The sequence below is a fragment of the Hemiscyllium ocellatum genome, chromosome 18 (genome assembly GCF_020745735.1).
Source record: "Hemiscyllium ocellatum isolate sHemOce1 chromosome 18, sHemOce1.pat.X.cur, whole genome shotgun sequence".
NCBI classification, from domain to species: Eukaryota; Metazoa; Chordata; class Chondrichthyes; order Orectolobiformes; family Hemiscylliidae; genus Hemiscyllium; species Hemiscyllium ocellatum.
Window position 1 is genome coordinate 17,796,210 of NC_083418.1, and position 18,701 is coordinate 17,814,910.

Genomic DNA, 18,701 nt, shown 5'->3' on the forward strand with positions numbered 1-18,701 from the left:
TAGATGTTCTTTATTCTGCTCTTTGTGTTACATTGTGCAATTTTGTGAATAAATTCTTGTCTGTTTTAAAATCTGGTAGTCAACCTCGCTAACTTACTCTGGGTAATTTTCACTGTACACTTACCAAAACAAATTTCAAAGTTGTGATCTGGGGCTACCTGCTTAAGAATGTGTTTTGAGTGGTCTGGCCTAGTCCATAACAGGATTAATGTGGATTTCACCAGTTTCCCCATTTCCTCTTCTCCCTCCCCCCACCTTAGCCCAGTACCAAGTCTCAAACTTGGCACTGCCCTCGTAAGCTGTCCATCGTCTTTCCCATCTATCCACTCTACCCTCCTCTCCAATCTATCACCTTCTTTCCCATCTTCATCTACCTATCACATACCCGGCTAGCTTCGCCCCCCTCTTTCCCACTCCCACCCCCCCCCCCCCCCCTCCCATTTATCTCTCAGCCTCCTGGCCCACAAGCCTCATTCCCAATGAAGGGCTTATGCCTGAAACATCGATTCTCCTGCTTCTCGGATGCTGCCTGACCAGCTGTGCTTTTCCAGCACCACACTCTTGACCCGTTACATTATCTGCCCTCTCCTCCATCTCCTGTCAAATGTATTTTTTAAAAATTCCAAAAGATTCTTTCAGTTCATAAGAAACCATACCAAACTCAAAACATAAGTGTGTTTCTCTCTCCACAGATGTTACCAGACCTATAGTCATGCAGCTGTACAGCTTGTAAACCCCTCTAAGCTCATCCTATTCATACACCCATCCAGATGTATTTTAAATGTTGTAATTGTACCAGCCTCCACCACTTCCTCTGGCAACTCATTCCATAGACACACCACCCTCAGTGTGAAAAAGTTGCCCCTCAGGTCCCTTTTAAATCTTTCCCCTCTCACCTTAAACCTATGCCCTCTAGTTCTGGGCTCCCTCACCCTAAGAGAAAGACCTTGGCTATTCATCCTATCCATGCCCCTCATGATTTCATGAACCTTTATAAGGTCACCCCTCGGCCTCCAATGCTCCAGGGAAAATAGCCCCAGTCTGTTCAGCCTCACCCTGTAACTCAAACACTCTAACCCTCGCAATGTCCTTGTGAATCTTTTCTGCACCCTTTCAAGTTTCACAACATCATTCCTGGAGCAGGGAGACCAGAATTGAACGCGGTATTCCAAAAGTGGCCTAACCAATGTTCTGTACCAGGTTTATCCAGCATTCTCTGTACTGGTGTCAGTTTGTTACTCCGTTGTCCTTAAGGCCTGTGCTGTGAGATGTTAGTGAGAACAGTGCAGAAAGGATCCTACCCTTTGACATGGGAATGCAACTAAATAGAGCCTCGTGGCTTCAATAGTTAATGTTGAAAAGGTTCAGGATAAATGGTTGCCCTGGGGAAATGAGTAACAGAGAATGGGAAACGCAGCTTTATTCCATTCATTTTCCTTGCCCCCTAGATGAACTGGTTCCTCAGAAACACTTGGCAAGAATGTAAAATAAAGTGATTAGAAAATTAATAACAGGGAAAGAACAAATAACACAGTGCACACTTCAAATTGAGGTACCAATAAACATTTATTAGATTTTTCTGTAAACGTATATAACACCAAAAGTATAACACAAAGTGAATTAATCCAATTAATTTCAAAGGATGCAAGTTTGTACATGGTAATCCCAGCAGCAAATTATGACAATATACAAAAGATCAAAAAATCTTCTATATAAAACAGTGAAGAGAGAATTCTTTATCTGCATGTGGGTCTAGACAGAGGAAGTCAGTTATAACCATGCTTGTAACTCGCTGTCCCATTCAGTGCACACCATTGTTCTATTGCTGGTCAATTCGTCAGTCAGGAAGGGAATTGTTAATCTGTCTGGCCACCACAGTTAGCCAAAACTGAGACCACAGTCATTGCAAATGGTAGACCATTTATTAATAATGAGCAAATAAAGAGAGGGGTGATGAAGTGTGACTGGGAGACAGGGAAGCTGGAGGAATAGGCGAAGTGGGTGAGATTCTGTCGGATTGTGCTGGAATATTGCTGGATCCCCCATGAAGATGCTACATATGAAGATGAAGACTCTTCCTGGATGTGCCTTTCAGAGTGACTGTTGGTCTTTACTGCAATTATATCTCAAGAGCGGGATGACTCCAGCTCTGTTTTGTCCTAATTATTCCTCAGAGGGCATCTAAGACGCCACTGAATATTATCATATTTAGTCTTTAGCGTTGACTCGTTATTACTGTATTTAATCCTCTGAAGGCATTTGCTGGAGCACTCATTATTAGCGTAGCTAATTCTTAGAGGGTATTTACTGTAGAATTGTTTATTAACAGATTTAGCCCTCAGAGCATAGTTACTATAATACTCAATATTAATTTAATTACTCCCAGAGGATATTCATTGTCGTACAGCTATAGAGTGGTTATTATTGGCACTGATTATTTACCCCTCAGAGGCTGCTTACTTCAACACTAATTATTGCCATATTTACACTTCAGTGTTTACTGTGACATTGATTACTATTATATTCATTCCTCAATCTGTTTATTATCACAGCCATTATCGATGTATTGACTCCAAGAGTGTTTACTGTAATACCGATATTACCGTATTTACTGTAACACCGATATTACCGTATTTACTCTGGGAGTATTGACTGTCACTCTGATATTACCATATTTACCTGGAGGATGTTTAATGTAACACCGATATTACCGTATTTACCCGGGGAGTATTTACTGTCACTCAGATATTACCATATTTACCTGGAGGATGTTTAATGTAACACCGATGTTACCGTATTTTCCCCAGTAATGTTTACTTTAACTCCAATATTACGATACTTACTTGATTGTATTTACTGTAACACTGATATCACTGTATTTATCCTGGCAGTATTTACTGTAATGCTGATATTACCATATTTACCCTGGATGTGTTCACTGTAACACTGATATTACTACTAAGGAATGGGGAAGCAAAGATTGGAGGCACGGACAGGAGGGTGTCTCTCAGTGCCAACCCCTTGTTCCCTTTTCCAGTCCCTGACTGTCATGTATTGGTGCAAATAGAGGGTGCCTCCCAGCCCAGTAGGTACATCAGAAAATAGCTACTAGCTGGGTAGTTGGAGGCAGGGTGGAGGGGTGTGGGGGAAGCGTGCTAATGTCAGGTGAGGGTTTTAAGTGGTCATTAATTTAATCGGTAATGTATCGTTCATGGTCCTTCTTGGCCAGAACCAAATTGCTGAAGTGCTGAGAAGGGACCGTGTATCTCTCCCGGGCCAACTTACTGTATTGTTCACCCCTCCTGCATTTTCCTCACTGCCTTAGGGAGAGGAAAAGCTTGCGATCAATGTGTGTGTATATCTATGTGCATGTCTGTGTATATGTATGTGGGTGTATATATGTGAGTGCATGCCTGTGTGTATATGCGTATATATTTGTGTGTGTGTGTGTATAAATGTGTGCACACCTGTAGCTGTGTATATGTGTCTCCGTGTGTATATATCTATATGTCCCTTTGTGCATACATATCTGTGCATATATGTGTGCACGTATGCCTATGTATATGTGTGCGTGTGTAAGTAATTCATCTCCAATTGTGTGATTGATTCCCTCTACCAACACAGTTCCCTCTGGATGCTGTGGACTGTACTTAGGGTACAGTCAGAACTGCACAGGCATTTATTATTGCTGTACTGTTGAGCAGAGCAATTCAATCCAGCCACAAGTAACATTTTGGAGCAAGCTACAGTCATGGGCACAGTGACTAACCGAGAGAACAGCCCTGAATGGCCTGCTAGTATGATCCAAGGGAATGTGACTCACTGGCAGACTGCGGACATTAGAAAGCAGCCAGTTGATTGAAGGGGCAAGGATACATATTACACTTCAGGCTGACTTCCTCTGAAAGCACCCGGCTGGCTGGTAAATGTCACGTACCTGGACAGCACCGACCACGGTTACACACCAATTTTAACGTGACAAATTGCCTGGCTGTCCAACTGTACCAGCCGGCTACACACACAAACATACACCATCAAACAGAGTCGGGAATATTCACACTGCACAGGTGGACAGGAAGAATTGCAAGGAGAATACACCCCCTGAACTCCCATTTCCCAACAAAAATCACCAAATCAAAGAGAGCTCACTCCTCAAAGAAGGTGAAAATACATCAGGACAGCTATTTTGCCCATTAAAGCCCTCCCGCTTCCCTCAACCATCCGTGTCGACGCAGCAGCTACTGGTTTGAAAGAGAAAAGAGTGAAATTTGTACATTGACCAGCAGACGTGTGGCTCACTGTTGGAACGTGATGGCTCTGAGCGGGGATCTGATCGTATTTCCTGTTGTGTGGGAGGTCACTGTGTCACCCTGCGTGCCCAGTTTGTCACCCAGAGGCATGGAATGGTAACTCTTCCAGCAGACAAGTCTCTGGTCTCCAAGACAAATGCCAGAAGAAAAGCCATTGGGGGAATGGGACATGGTGCCCACTCAGCATAGAAGGAAAATCTAAGTGTTGTCTTTTAACATTGAGGTGATGATAGTTCAAGGAGGCATAGGTTTTGAGAGGAGTTGGGGTGAAAAAGGACTTTGTGATCAACAAGCAGGAACCATCCAGTCGGGCAAGCAGTTTGGTTTCCTTGGGGAGGGGGTCCTCTGACATTCCCAAGATAAATATGTGGGAACAAGTTGCCATTAGCTAATGGGAGCATGGTGGGTGTAGGAGGGGGTGATGAAACCTTCAGGAATATGTGTCAGCCGAGACCTGCATGTCGTGCAAACACTTCAGGTGATCTTGAGGGAACTTTATAGCCAGTCTGACTCCACATGGCACACCATATTAAACAGGCTGACTTGTTCCTCAACCATTGAATCCTACACTGTCACCTCCCAGAATCAGGTGGGACAGCAACACTGATTTGTGAGATTCCGATTGTGATTTCTTTACCATAGCATGACCGAAAGCTTAAATGTATCTTTTGTGAAGGGATTGGGATACAGCAGTGTGAACAGGATGGATGGTCCTCCACTAAACATTTGGATAAACAGGGGGTTGATGAAAGACAGAAAGAGTCTTGGACAACCTCCTACCAAGACTTTTCACACTGATCTATCTATCTTGGTTTAACAAGAGTGGTCACTGCAGTACATAGGTTCAAGTCAACCAGGGGCACAGGAGGGTGTACCTAAATGAGGCTACATTGAGCAGGAATGCCTCACTGGGCCATCTCATTGCATCAAAGCATCTGATTGCATCTAATAGCATTGCAAGTCAGATTTATTTTAAAACAGCTGTTGACACAAGATGGATATAGGTACCCTGAAGTCCATTGCTATGCAAATTGCCACATAGCACCTTTTTGAGCTTTATCACTCACACACAGTCCTTAGAAAAGTCCAAGCCTTTAGAACCAAGAGCCTCATGTTTATTTGACAAAGATGATGAGGGAAAGACACATCCTTGCTGTCTGTGAAGGTCACTAAGTTCAAACCAAACAATAACTCTGTCCCTCCAGCCGGACCCTTTGCTGCAGAATTTACTCTTTAGGTGGAAACTTGTTGGATTTTTTTCTTCTTCATTAATGATGGGAAAGGCAAAAGAGTGAGCTAGCTTTGTGTGTGCGTGTCCCTGTGTGCATGCGTGTCTGTGTGCACGCGTGTCTGTGTGCATGAGTGTCTGTGTGCGTGTCTGTGTGCATACAACTGTGTGTATACGTGTCTGTGTGCGCGCGTGTCTGTGTGCACGTGTCTGTGCGCGTGTCTGTGTGCATACATGTCTGTGTGCATGCGTGTCTGTGTGCGTGTGTCTGTGAATGCGTGCTGTTTAAAATCCCGAAGCTCTGTGATCCCAGTGCCCACTCGACCAGGGCCCAGAATTTCACTCATTTGCACACAACCTTGTCAAACACATTTCCATAAGTCAGTGGGACACCAGTGAGGTGTAGGAGCACAGTACCTCAGAGGGGATGGTTTCCCTGAGTGCTTTGTGTCCTTGCCAGGTTTAACCCAGGTAGCTGGATTATCCGATCTTTTCTCTCCTGCACAGAGAGGACTGACATCAACATATTCCTGGCCAGATTACACCAGTAACCATCAGGCACCTTTACCAGCTGCTGGTCAGCTAATAGCTGGAACGAGCCCATGGCTTGTGTGGTGTCTGTATCACACACAAATTGGTGACAGAGGTGGGATTTTTAAATCACTGAAAATCGGGCTGTGAAAATGACACCTGCTGTCAGCTCATGGTATCGAATTTGCTCAAATTCCAGTCAGCGGTCATTCGAATCATTTCCCAAACCACATACCCTCTGACTCGCCAGTGCATTGCATTTTCTCAGCCTGTCATCAGTTTGAAACCACACACAAAAAAAAAACTCTAGCTGTCAAAAAGCAGAGAAAGCTCTTTTTGGGATTTGGAAAGCTGCTGTTACGAGGTTAACATGTGCGTTATAAAAGTTATGTCAAAAAGTAAAAACAGTTAACACCCATTGTTGCCCATTTGTTTCATAGTGGTATGAGCAGTACACATCATGCAAGGTTTATATTAGACACAAGAGTACACAATTTAATAACAGTCCACAGTAATACAACAGCTCAAGGAGATATTCCAAGAAAGTTAAAAAAAAACAGTTAACACCAAACAACAGAGAACCAACTGGATCCTTAAAAAGTCATTGCATCAAGGATTGATACCAGGCAACTTATTCCAATGACTTGATTCATCTGTGAAATCTCTCAGTGGAGGGTTTTAACTTTGATTGCATAGACTTGCAATCTATTCTTACCTGTCACATGAAAAGAACATCACTGTTTTGTTTTTAAAATCACAATCCAGTGCATATGGGTACCTTTCAGTTTAACCAGGACAGGGTGTGTTGAGCTATGGGATCCTTACATTACTATTGACAAAGATACTAGGGCAAGACATTCCAGAGAGATGTACCCTCCCTCACTAGTTCCTAGGCAAAGAGCTCCCTCCCACTCCTCAGGACACTGGCATCGCATGGCACTGTCGTGAAGTTTGCAGTAAGTTCATCATAAAATTGTGCTTGTCCATTGTGCTAAGATCAAAGACAGAGTCTGGGGAGGAGATTGTGCAGTGACCATATTTGATTAATGCCCTTTTCGCCAGTAGCAGATGGATACGCTCCTCCAGAAACCATTTACAGTGGCATCTTAACCATCAATGGGGTCAGAAGCCAGTTTTTCTCACATTAGTTGCTGTGCTATGCCAAGGGCTTCTGGGGTTGAGTGGGATGGGGGCGAAGGTTCACCTACCCTGTCCATCTCTGGCTGGTAAGGGAACTCCATCCTTAGCTGATTGGGATTGCAGTGCATTCAGTGTTCAGACAACAAATAACTGCGCATAGTCCAACCAGGCAGTGTGTCTGAATACAATATCAGTTTCCTACATTTACTGTATTTGACGTGTCATTCATATTGGCTCAATACATTCTTAATCCTGCAGGAGGCACTGTTTTATCTAAGGGCAGGTATCTAGGCTTCCAGCTCACTTTATACATTTCACTGATACGAGAAGAGTTTGCTCAAATTTAAGGGGAACTCTGAACCCTATTACTATCTCAAAACTGTTCTGAACATAAGTGTCATTAATGACAAGGGATGTCTGATCTCACTGGTGCAGTACAAGGTGACGCCCTTTCCTCCCTTTCTGAGGGTAGCTATGCTGGTGCATTAAGTTGGGACAAGGGTAGATAGAGTGTGAGGGGTTTTAAACACCAGCTCTAGCACAAATCCACCTTGCCACCACCCGGTCAGGCCCATCAACCTGGTGTCTGGGTTTTGCTCGCAGGATTCTAGAAGTATGGGATTGAGTCAGGATAGTAATTCAAGTTCTGGTGCAGAGGAAGGCTTTGGAAAGGCTCAAGACAGGAACAACCTATCTGCCTACCCCTCACACACACTGGAATGTTTAATTCAATTCCTTCTGGTCCCTGAAGGAAGAAGATATTCTGATGTGGAAAGTTCAGAGAGTGGGTCCACAGCCTTCTGGAATGGGCTTAGCACCATCTGTGATGGCTCAATCACCCTAACACCTCACTGACAAACCGGGGAAACCCTGGGCCGAAGGGTGCCTCCTCGGGCCTAGCTTAGTGGCTAATGTTGCCTATTTCCAAGAATGCTGTGCGTTACATGACCATGGACCCACCTCGCAGCACCCACACTTTTGACTTCAAGGAAGGTGGGACGAGGGCGAGAACGTGATATCGTCACTGGACTAAAGCACTTGTGGGTTTTACTAAGTGGCAGTGGAGCGAGCATAAAGCCGGATCACATCCCTGAGAACGGCCAATCCTGAGAAGGGGGGGTCGGTGACATGTGCTTGACGGTAATGCTAACTGTACGGCTGGCAAAATCCACCGTGGCACACCGGGAATTTCAAAAGCCCTGGCTGTGCAGCGATGGAAATTGAATTAAGCTGCTGTACAATAAACTGAATGGCACAAACAATTCTCCATCAGGTCAAAGGCTGAAGGCGGGGTTAGTGGGATGGTGGGTTTGCATGTGGAGCAACGGTGATCTTTGCACTTGTGCTGAATTTGGTTGCACCCTCGGGGCTGCCCACCTCAGTCCCACTCTGCCGTTTGGAAATCTGAAAAGTACTAATACACAGTTACTGGAAAAAGCCAAACAGAATCCCCTTTACCAGCTCCAGTATTCACGATTTGGACCTTAAGCTAAAACAACCACATTTAGATGAAAAGAACGAGAAAGGAAAAGGATTTTGACATGTTATCATTTTGTTTCCTGTCGGATGAACAACTTCAGCAGAGTTTCGGGAGGGAGAGGGGGCTCATGGGTGTTAGGACTGGGTGTCTCTCTTTCTCTCTCTCTCTCTGTCCCCTCAGCTTTCGTGGTCCCATGGTTCCTCCTCAACAATTGTGTAGTCAGCAGCTGTGCCATTTTTGGCCTTGGTCACCTGGAAGTAATGAGGAGGGAAATCTAACTCAGGCAGAGCGAGGCACTTCGGATAAAGAGAAATATCGAAAGCAAGAGAGCAGGAACTAGTTGCATGCTGAAAATTTCCAACCAATATTGGAGCCCAGAGGTGTTACTGAACTGACATAATCCCCCTCAGCATTGAGCTAAAAATGATGGCGGTAATTTCACATTGACAATACAGCAGACCTGCCACATTGTACATCTTCCTTGACTCTTTCATTGGAATAAAAATTGAGATTGTAATGAAAGGCAATTTAATCACTCAAAATCAACCGCCCCCCCCCCCACAACCCCAACATCTCATATCTTGAGGTCACATCTCGTTTCATCAATCTTCCAAAGCAGCCCCTTCAAAAAATGACTCAAATTCACTTCATTGTGTATCATTTCTGCCTGTTTACTCCATCTCAAGTTTTCCTTTTGAGGTCTCGTCTGTCAGGCAGATGTGCTAAACCTCACACGCTTCTGACCAATGGCCAGCACAAAGAGCGCACAGCCCCAGGCATGGCGGCCATGTTGGATCCTTTCTGCTTCATGGAGTCAGAGAAGTCTACAGCACAGTAAAGGCCTTTCAGCTCATCAAATCTGTGTTAAAAACAACTTCCTGGCAATATCCAGTTGGTCCCTTGCTCTGTCGCTTTCTCAAGCTGCCCTTGAAGGTGTGAATGGTGTTTGTTGAAACCTGCGTGGCTATTGATTGTCATTAGTTGGAGAAGCATCTTCCATATTTTTATATATTGTTGATTTTACATATTCTTTTTCAGCTAGTGGTCAACTTGGGTTCAATTGCCAGCTAATGGAGGGCTGGAAGGTTTTAAATAGGGGCTTTCATTTATAATATCTCACTTAAGAGACAACGCCTCTGACACTGACAGCACCCACTCAGTCCTGCCCTGGGCCTCTGGGCCATGACTGGGTTCTGCTTCAGCATTTGAACCTTCTGACCAACTTGTCTGTTACCAACTGACATTTTGACAAAGGGAATACAGGACAGGATGACCCCAACCCCATTTTAGAATTTAATCTAAGGATTAGTCTCCGTGGCTTGTGTTCAACTTATCCCCTACAGCTTGGAAGCAGGCTATTCAGCCCATCGAGTGCACAGACCTTCTCCACCCAAAACTAGCCCTCTACCCTATCTCCGTAACTCTGCATTTCCTATGGATGACCCGCCTAGCCTGCATATCCGTGTGAAAGGAGACCTATGCAGACATGGGGAGACTGTACAAACTTCACACAAACAGTTGTCTGAGGGTGGGATTGAACCTGGGCCTCTGAGGCAGCAATGCTAACCACTGAGCCACAATTGCCTCACTCAATAATAGTAACTTAATAACTTCGTAAACTTATATTTTGGGGGTGGGGTTTCAGAGCTCATAGTCACCAAAGGATCAACCTCCTGTGAGGACAAATTGCGCTGAAGTGAGTTTGAGTTTTTTTCGGTAATATAAAAAGGCTGTTTTGTTCTCTTTGGCTGAATATGAGACCGAAAGTCTCCTTCCTCAAGCTCGGAAACCCACAGTTCAGCAAAGGCTCCGGGATACTCCAGAGGACACACATACAGGTACCCCAAAGGACAGAAGAAACAAAGATGTTCATATCAGAACGCGTTGATCAGTACATACAGACGATGAGGGGGTGAAATGAATAGACATGTGTAAAAATATAGCCATATACATTACAGACACATGAGCTCAACAAATGCTTGTGGTGAACATAATTCATACACTAACAGTATGAATAACAGTATAATACCCCAAAACACCAGTCTGGCCAACAGAGCTTCATATGGTATGTATTCCTGACGAAGGGCTTTTGCCCGAAATGTCGATTTTCCTGCTCCTCGGATGCTGCCTGAACTGCTGTGCTTTTCCAGCAACACTCTAATCTAGACTCTGGTTTCCAGCATCTGCAGCCCTTGTTTTTACCCAAGGTATCACAATCAATGGCTCTCACCTCTAGTGTCTCACATACACAAGATATGGTTGTTGTGGTTTTGTAGCGGATAAAGAACCCACCTTCAGCCACCTGCACTGAGGCTGCAGAAGTTATGGAGTTATTCAGATTTACGTTCATTCCCAGGAAACATTACAATTTGCAGAATGGGGAGATAGCACTTGTTCTGGTTCGTTGAAATTATCTGAAAGATCTCCCCTTGTCCCTGTATCTGGGTGTCCATGAGCATCTCTACAATCATGACATTCACCTCACAAGCATAAACATCAATCCGTCACTGAATCTCACCACCAGGGTTCAGTGGGGATGGCAAAAGTCATTTCTTCGCTTTTAAAGAAGAAGGGAAAAGGATTGATAATGACGGTGTTGGGACTTAATCAGAAAATGTGACCAACACAATGTACAAGGGCACCAGCTGAATATGGGAGCTAGCTGGCACCTTCCCCTCACCATCTTGGTTGGGGGCGGGGGGGGGGGGGGGGTGTCACAAGGAGCAACACCCTCTCTGGGCCCCTCAAAGAACATTTCTCCCTCCCAACCTCCAATCCTGGCCTGTCTCACCTTTCAACCAATTGTCATCACGCCCATCAATCACTGAGCCCCTCCTCCCTCACTCACTCACTCACCCTCCCTCAACTACTCACCTCCCTCGACCACTCATGCCTCGATCACTGAACCCTCCCTCAATCACTGACCCCCTAAACACTGACCCCTTGCTCATTCGCCCCCCTCAATCACTAAATCACTCTCCTTTAGTCACTGACCACTCCCTCAATTACCCCCCCTCACACTTCCCTTAATCAATCACTCACCTCCCTCAATGAGTCACTCCTCCCTCAAACACTCACCCTCCCTCAATCACTGAGCCATCCCTCAATCACTGCCCTCCCCTTCCCTCGATCACTGACCCCACCCCTCCCCCGATGCCCATCAGCTCTGGGGCTATCCTCCTGCTCACCTGGAAGAGGTTTCTCGGTTTATCGCGTTGACTACATCCACCCCCTGGCTTCCTCATCCCCTTTTGTTCCCATTCACTAAAGAGGTTAGTTCGCTGAGTTGGCTGGATGGCTGGTTTGCAATGTGCCCAAACAGTGTGGGGTCAATTCCTGCACAAGGCAAGGAGGTCACCATGATGCCGATGACCCTAACTCCCCCTTTCCTTCCCAACCTCAATGAGACGTGGCACGCCTCAGATTAATCGCTCCACCCGTCGTCTCTCACTGTGTTAAACTGGCGCTGAGGCTGGAACATACAATATACGTTCTCCTTTCACTGCCAGGGAGGCCTCAGCTTTAAGAGGGCAAAAAGAATCTGGATAAGTTGAATTATGTAAATTTTAATCAATACTTTATAATGGATGTATTTCATCTACACAACCTGCCCTCAGAAGGTTATAAGGGATATGGCATTACATTCAAGTGTCTGAAAGAAGCATTATAACTAACTGATGCTCCCTTTATCTCTTTACAAATTTTGTGAAGCTTCTAACCACAGTGAGAGTTGAGGTATATGTCGACTGATATAACAAACAGTTGGGAATGGAGAGAGTTGGATGGAAACAAGGCAGTGTTAAATGCAGGTCTCGATATCAGTATATATCAAATGTACCTTGCCATCCTTTTCTTCCACCGTGTTGTTGCCTGGGTAATTGCCAGGGTTCGAGTTATTCTCCTGGTAGGCCTTTGTGCCATCGTGCAATACGACAGCCTTCAGCAACCGCTCCTCTTCCAGCCGGGCATGTTGGGCATCGATATTTGCCAGCTCCTCCCTCGATAGGTGGAAGACGATGCCAGCTCCAAAAGAGTCACCGACGACATTCACAGAGGTCCTCATCCGGTCTCTGCAATGAGACAGGCAAAATACAAAGACGACTACTCAGATTCCCACGGCAATCATGGCTGAGGTGACACTGCTACGTCACAATGTTGTGGGGACAGACGGGAACACACACACACACACACACACACACACACACACACACCAAGGACCCGGGTTCGATTCCAGCCTCAGGCGACTGTCTATGTGGAGTTTGCACATTCTCCCCCTGTCTACGTGGGTTTTCCTTAGGTGCTCCGGTTTCCTCTCACAATCCAAAAGTGTGCAGGTTAGGTGAATTGGCCATGCTACATTGTGTTCAGGGATGTGTAGGTTAGGAGCGTTAGTCAGGGTTATTATAGGATAATAGGGTAGGGGATTGGGTCTGGGTGGGATACTCTTCAGAGGGTCGGTTTGGACTTGTGAAGCAGAATGGCCTATTTCCACACTGTAGGGATTCTATGATTCACACACACGCACACAACATGTTTCTGAAAAGGAGTTTGTGTAGTGCTCTCCTGAGGCACCATGAGCATCTATAAACAGAGACTGCATTTTCATAGCACCGGTCACCACTTCTATGTATTGGAAACAGTTTTACTGTCACAAAGCACAAAGTACCTTTTTTTTAAATGCAGTCACTGTGGTAGGAAACATGACAGCCAATCTGCACACAGGTAGGGTGTGTGCGCGTGTGTATGTAATCTGCACACAGGTAGGGTGTGTGCGCGTGTGTGTAATCTGCACACAGGTAGGGTGTGTGTGTGCGTGTGTGTAATCTGCACACAGGTAGGGTGTGTGTGTGCGTGTGTGTAATCTGCACACAGGTAGGGTGTGTGTGTGTGTGTATGTAATCTGCACACAGGTAGGGTGTGTCTGTGTGTGTAATCTGCACACAGGTAGGGTGGGTGTGTGTGTGTGTGTAATCTGCACACAGGTAGGGTGTGTGTGGTGTAATCTGCACACAGGTGGGGGGTGTGTGTGTGTGTGTGTGTAATCTGCACACAGGTAGGGTGTGTGTGTGTGTAATCTGCACACAGATAGGGTGAGTGTGTGTGTGCGTTATCTGCACACAGGTAGGGTGTGTGTGTGTGTGTGTGTAATCTGCACACAGGTAGGGTGGGTGTATGTGTCTGTAATCTGCACACAGGTAGGGTGTGTGTGTGTGTGTAATCTGCACACAGGTAGGGTGGGTGTGTGCAATCTGCACACAGGTAGGGTGGGGGTATGTGTCTGTAATCTGCACACAGGTAGGGTGTGCTTGTGTGTGTGTGTGTAATCTGCACACAGGTAGGGTGTGTGTGTGTGTGTGTGTGTGTGTGTGTGTGTGTGTGTGTGTGTGTGTGTGTGTGTGTGTGTGTGTGTGTGTGTGTATACATGTTTGTGTCTGTGCATGTTAACTCATTCTAGCCTCTACATGTATGTAAGCAGGAATGATATCATGTGTTAGTGAGGGGGTCTGAAAACTCAAGATTTGGCAGGAAGTTAAGGTTGGGAAGTGGCACTGATGGAATATTGATGTGCTGATCCCAAAGAACGAGCTGGGAAATTTGGGAATGCTATGTACTTTGCTGGTACATTGAGCTGAGGATTGGGGTATTGTTTATCCACTTTACCCAAACACTAATGGGGAAGTGTGCAGACTTGTCCACAGTAAAATAGGAGATTACAGACATTCCTGGGGATGTAATGCTGCTGCCTGTGCTGCAATCCCATTGGTTGATTTCAGAATGATTGAGGGAAGGGTCATGAATACCCCAGCCTCTCGTTGCCACTGAGAGAAATCCTTTCATTCAGGTCCCCGATAGTGGAGCGTCTGAATTAATAAGAAATAGGAACTGGAGAAGGCCATTCAGCCCCTCAACCCTTCAATTGGATCGTGGCTAATCCGACATTCCTCAGATCCACTTTCCTGCCCTTTCCCTGTAATCCTTGATTCCCCGATTGATTGAGAATCTATCTGTCGGAGCCTTAACCATAGACACGAGCTCTGCCCCCACTCTGTGGCAAGGAGTTCCAAAGACACTCAACCCTCTGAGAGAAATTCCTCCCCATCTCAGAATTAAAGTGGTTCCCCCCACCTATTCTGAGACTATACCCTCTGTTCCTAGACTCTCCCATGAGGGGAAGTCTTTATCTTGTCAAACCTCTTCAGAATCCTATATGTTTCAATGAGATCACCTCCCATGCAGTGAGGGGAGTCCCACCCTGTTTAGCCTTTGCTCATTAGACAATTCTTTCATTCCAGGGATCATCCCAGTGAACCTTCTCTGAACTGCCTCCAATGGAATAACATCTTTCCTTAAATAAAGGGACTAAAGCTGCCCACAGTACTCAGGTGTGGTCTCACCAGCACCTCGTACAGTAGCAGTAAGCTTTCACTTTCTACTCCAGCCTCATTGAAATAAGGGCCAACATTCCATTAGCCCTTGCTGACTACCCACTGTTCCTGTATGCTCGCCTCCTGTGTTTCGTGCTTAAGTACCCTCTAAGTTCTTTTGTGTTGCAGCTTTGTGCAGTTTTTCCCCATTTAAACAATAGAACATACTACAATACAGCGCAGGACAGGCCCTTCGGCCACTGATGTTGCGCCGACCTGTGAACTAATCTAAGCCCGTCCCCCTACACTATCCCATCATCATCCATGTGCTTATCCAACGATTGTTTAAATCTCCCTAATGTGGCTGAGTTAACTACATTGGCAGGCAGAGCATTCCACGCCCTTACCACTCTCTGAGTAAAGAACCTTTCTCTGACATCTGTCTTAAATCTATCACCCCTCAATTTATAGCTGCGTCCCCTTGTACAAGCTGACATCATTATCCTAGGAAAAAGACTTTCACTATCCACTCTATCTAATCCTCTGGTCATCTTGTATGTCTCTATCAAATCCCCTCTTAGCCTTCTTCTCTCCAATGAGAACAGACCCAAGTCCCTCAGCCTTTCTTCATAAGACCTTCCCTTGAGACCAGGCAAAATCCTGGTAATTCTCCTCTGCACCTTTTCCAATGCTTCCACATCCTTCCTGTAATGGGGTGACCAGGATTGTACACAATATTTTAAGTGTGGCTACACTAGTGTTTTGTACAGTTGCAGCATGACATCACGGTTCCAGAACTCAATCCCTCTACCAATAAAACCTGACACACCGTATGCCTTCTTAACAGCACTATCAACCTGGGTGGCAACTTTCAGGGATCTGTGTCCATGGACACCAAGATCCCTCTGCACATCCACTCTACCAAGAATCTTTCCATTGACCAAGTACTCGGCCTTCCTGCTATTCTTCCCAAAGTAAATTGCCTCACATCTATCTGCATTGAACTCCATTTGCCACCTCTTTGCATTTTATCCAAGTCCCCCTGCAACCTGTAACATTCTTCCACACTGTCCAACACTCCAGCGACTTTAGTGTCATCTGCAAACTTACTAACCCATCCATCCTTTCCCTGCGTCCAAGTCACTTATAAGAATGACAAACAGCGGTGGTCCCAAAACAGATCCTTGTGGCACACCACTAGTAACCGGACTCCAGGCTGAATATTTTCCATCAGCCACCACTCGCTGCCTTCTTACAGAAAGCCAGTTTCTAATCCAAACTGCTAAACCACCCTCAATCCCATGCCTCCACATTTCCTCCAATAGCCTACCATGTGGAACCTTATCAAAGGCTTTACTGAGCTCCATGTACACCGCATCAACTGCCCTACCCTCAACTACATGCTTGGTCACCTTCTCAAAAATCTCAATGAGGTTTGTGAGACACAACCTGCCCTTGACAAAACCATGTGGAATATCTCTAATCAAATTGTTGCTTGCCAGATGATTATAAATCATATCTCTTATAATCCTTTCCAAAACTTTTCCTACAACAGACATAAGGCTCACTGGTCTATAATTACCTGGGTCATCTCTACTGCCCTTCATCAACAAGGGCACAACATTTGCAATCGAGTAAAAAATGAGGTCTGCAGATGCTGGAGATCACAGCTGCAAATGTGTTGCTGGTCAAAGCACAGCAGGCCAGGCAGCATCTCAGGAATAGAGAATTCGACGTTTCGAGCATAAGCCCTTCATCAGGAATAAGAGAGAGAGAGCCAAGCAGGCTAAGATAAAAGGTAGAACGTGGCTGAAGAGCTTCTGTGCAGAGGAGATGACCTGGGGGGTGCAGTGAGAGAGGGACTCACTGAAATCCTTGTAGAGGGAGGAAGAGAGCTTCTTCAAGGAAGGCATCCTTGTAAGAGGATTTCTCTAAGGAAGGCATCCTTGTAAGAGGATTTTCTTCAAGGAAGGCATCCTTGTAAGAGGATTTACCTTTTATCTTAGCCTGCTTGGCTCTCTCTCTCTTATTCCTGATGAAGGGCTTATGCTCGAAACGTCGAATTCTCTATTCCTGAGATGCTGCCTGGCCTGCTGTGCTTTGACCAGCAACACATTTGCAACATTTGCAATCCTCTAGTACAAAATCTGCAGACAATGACGATTCAAAGATCAAGGCCAACGGCTCCGCCACCTCCTCCCTAGCTTCCCAGAGAATCCTCGGATAAATCCCATCTAGCCCAGGGGACTTATCTACTTTTACACATTCTAGAATTGTTAACACCCCCTCCTTATGAACCTCAATCCTTTCAAGTCTAACAGCATGTATCTCAGTCTTCTCCTCTACAATATTCTCCTTTTCTTGAGTGAAAACACAAGAAATATTCATTTAGCACCCCTCCAATCTCCATAGTGTCCACAAACAACCTCCCATTTCTGTCTTTGACTGGCCTTATTCCTACCCTAGTCATCCTTTTATTCCTCACATACCTATAGAAAGCTTTAGGGTTCGTCTATATTCTATCTACTAAAGACTGCTCATGTCCCCTCCTTACTCTTCTTAATTCCCTCTTTAAATCCTTCCTGGATAATCTGTAACTCTCGATCGCCTCATCTAGACCGCCTCATCTCAATGTCACAGAAGCCTCCCTCTTCCGCTTAACAAGAGATACAATTTCTTTAGTAAACCACGGTTCCTTAACCTTATCACAATATCCTGTTCTTTTGTTCTCTCTTCCATAAAAATCAATTTCACGTTTTCCCAGATTATACTCCACTTGCCAAATTTCTGCCCACTCACTTAACCTATCAATATCTCTCTGTACATTGTTTGTATCCCATTTGTAAACTGCCTTTCCGCCCACCTTTGTGTTGTCTGCAAATTTGGTGACTGTACATTTGCTTCCTTCTAAATTAGAAGCAGAGGTAGACCATTCAGCCCCTTGAGCCTGTTCTCGCAGTCAACGTAAGACCATGGCTGACCTGTTTGTATTCCGAATTCCATATTCCCACTACCCCTGGTTAGCCTTGGTGTCCCTGTCTTGCAAAGAATGATCCCACTTCCACCCTCTTCTGAGACAAAGAGTTCCGAATCGCACCCAGCTCAGAGAGAGAAATTCCATTCCCCTCAGTCCTAAAAGGGTGGCGCCTAATTTCAAAATGGTGGCCCCTCATTCTTGATTCACCCACAAGAGGAAACACGTCCACTTTGCAATCACCGTTCGGTGTCCGATACACTTCAATCAAGTCACCCCTCATACTGTAAACAAGCTCAGCCTGTATTATCCTCCTTTACTAGACAACCAGCTTCCAGTCCAGCACCGAAACAGTAAACTATCTTGCAACTGCCTCCAACAGGGCGGCACAGTGACTCAGTGGTTAGCACTGCTGCCTCACAGCACCAGGGTCCCAGGTTCAATTCTAGCCTCGGGTGACTGTGTGGAGTTTGCACCTTCTCCCCGTGGCTGCGTGGGTTTCCTCCGGGTGCTCCGGTTTCCTCCCACAGTCCAAAGATGTGCAGGTTAGGTGAATTGGTTATGCTAAATTGTCCATAGTGTTAGGTGTATTAGTCAGAGGGAAATGAGTCTGGGTGGGTTACTCTTTGGAGGGTCAGTGTGGGCTTGTTGGGTCGAAGGGCCTGTTTCCACA

General features: G+C 45.5%; 1 protein-coding gene across 4 annotated transcripts in view; it reads right to left on the reverse strand.

The window, feature by feature from the left end:
• Positions 1–1,547: 1,547 nt before the first annotated feature.
• Positions 1,548–18,701, reverse strand: part of LOC132824350 (excitatory amino acid transporter 2-like) — a 255,636-nt gene continuing 238,482 nt past the window's right edge. For all 4 annotated transcript variants that reach the window (XM_060838712.1, XM_060838711.1, XM_060838714.1 and 1 more), the window contains exons 11-12: positions 12,528–12,759; positions 1,548–8,940 (exon numbers count right to left, since the gene is read on the reverse strand). In XM_060838712.1, coding sequence (XP_060694695.1) covers positions 8,866–8,940; positions 12,528–12,759 — 307 coding nt within the window. In that variant the 3' untranslated portion in view covers positions 1,548–8,865. The remainder of the gene's footprint in view (positions 8,941–12,527; positions 12,760–18,701) is intronic.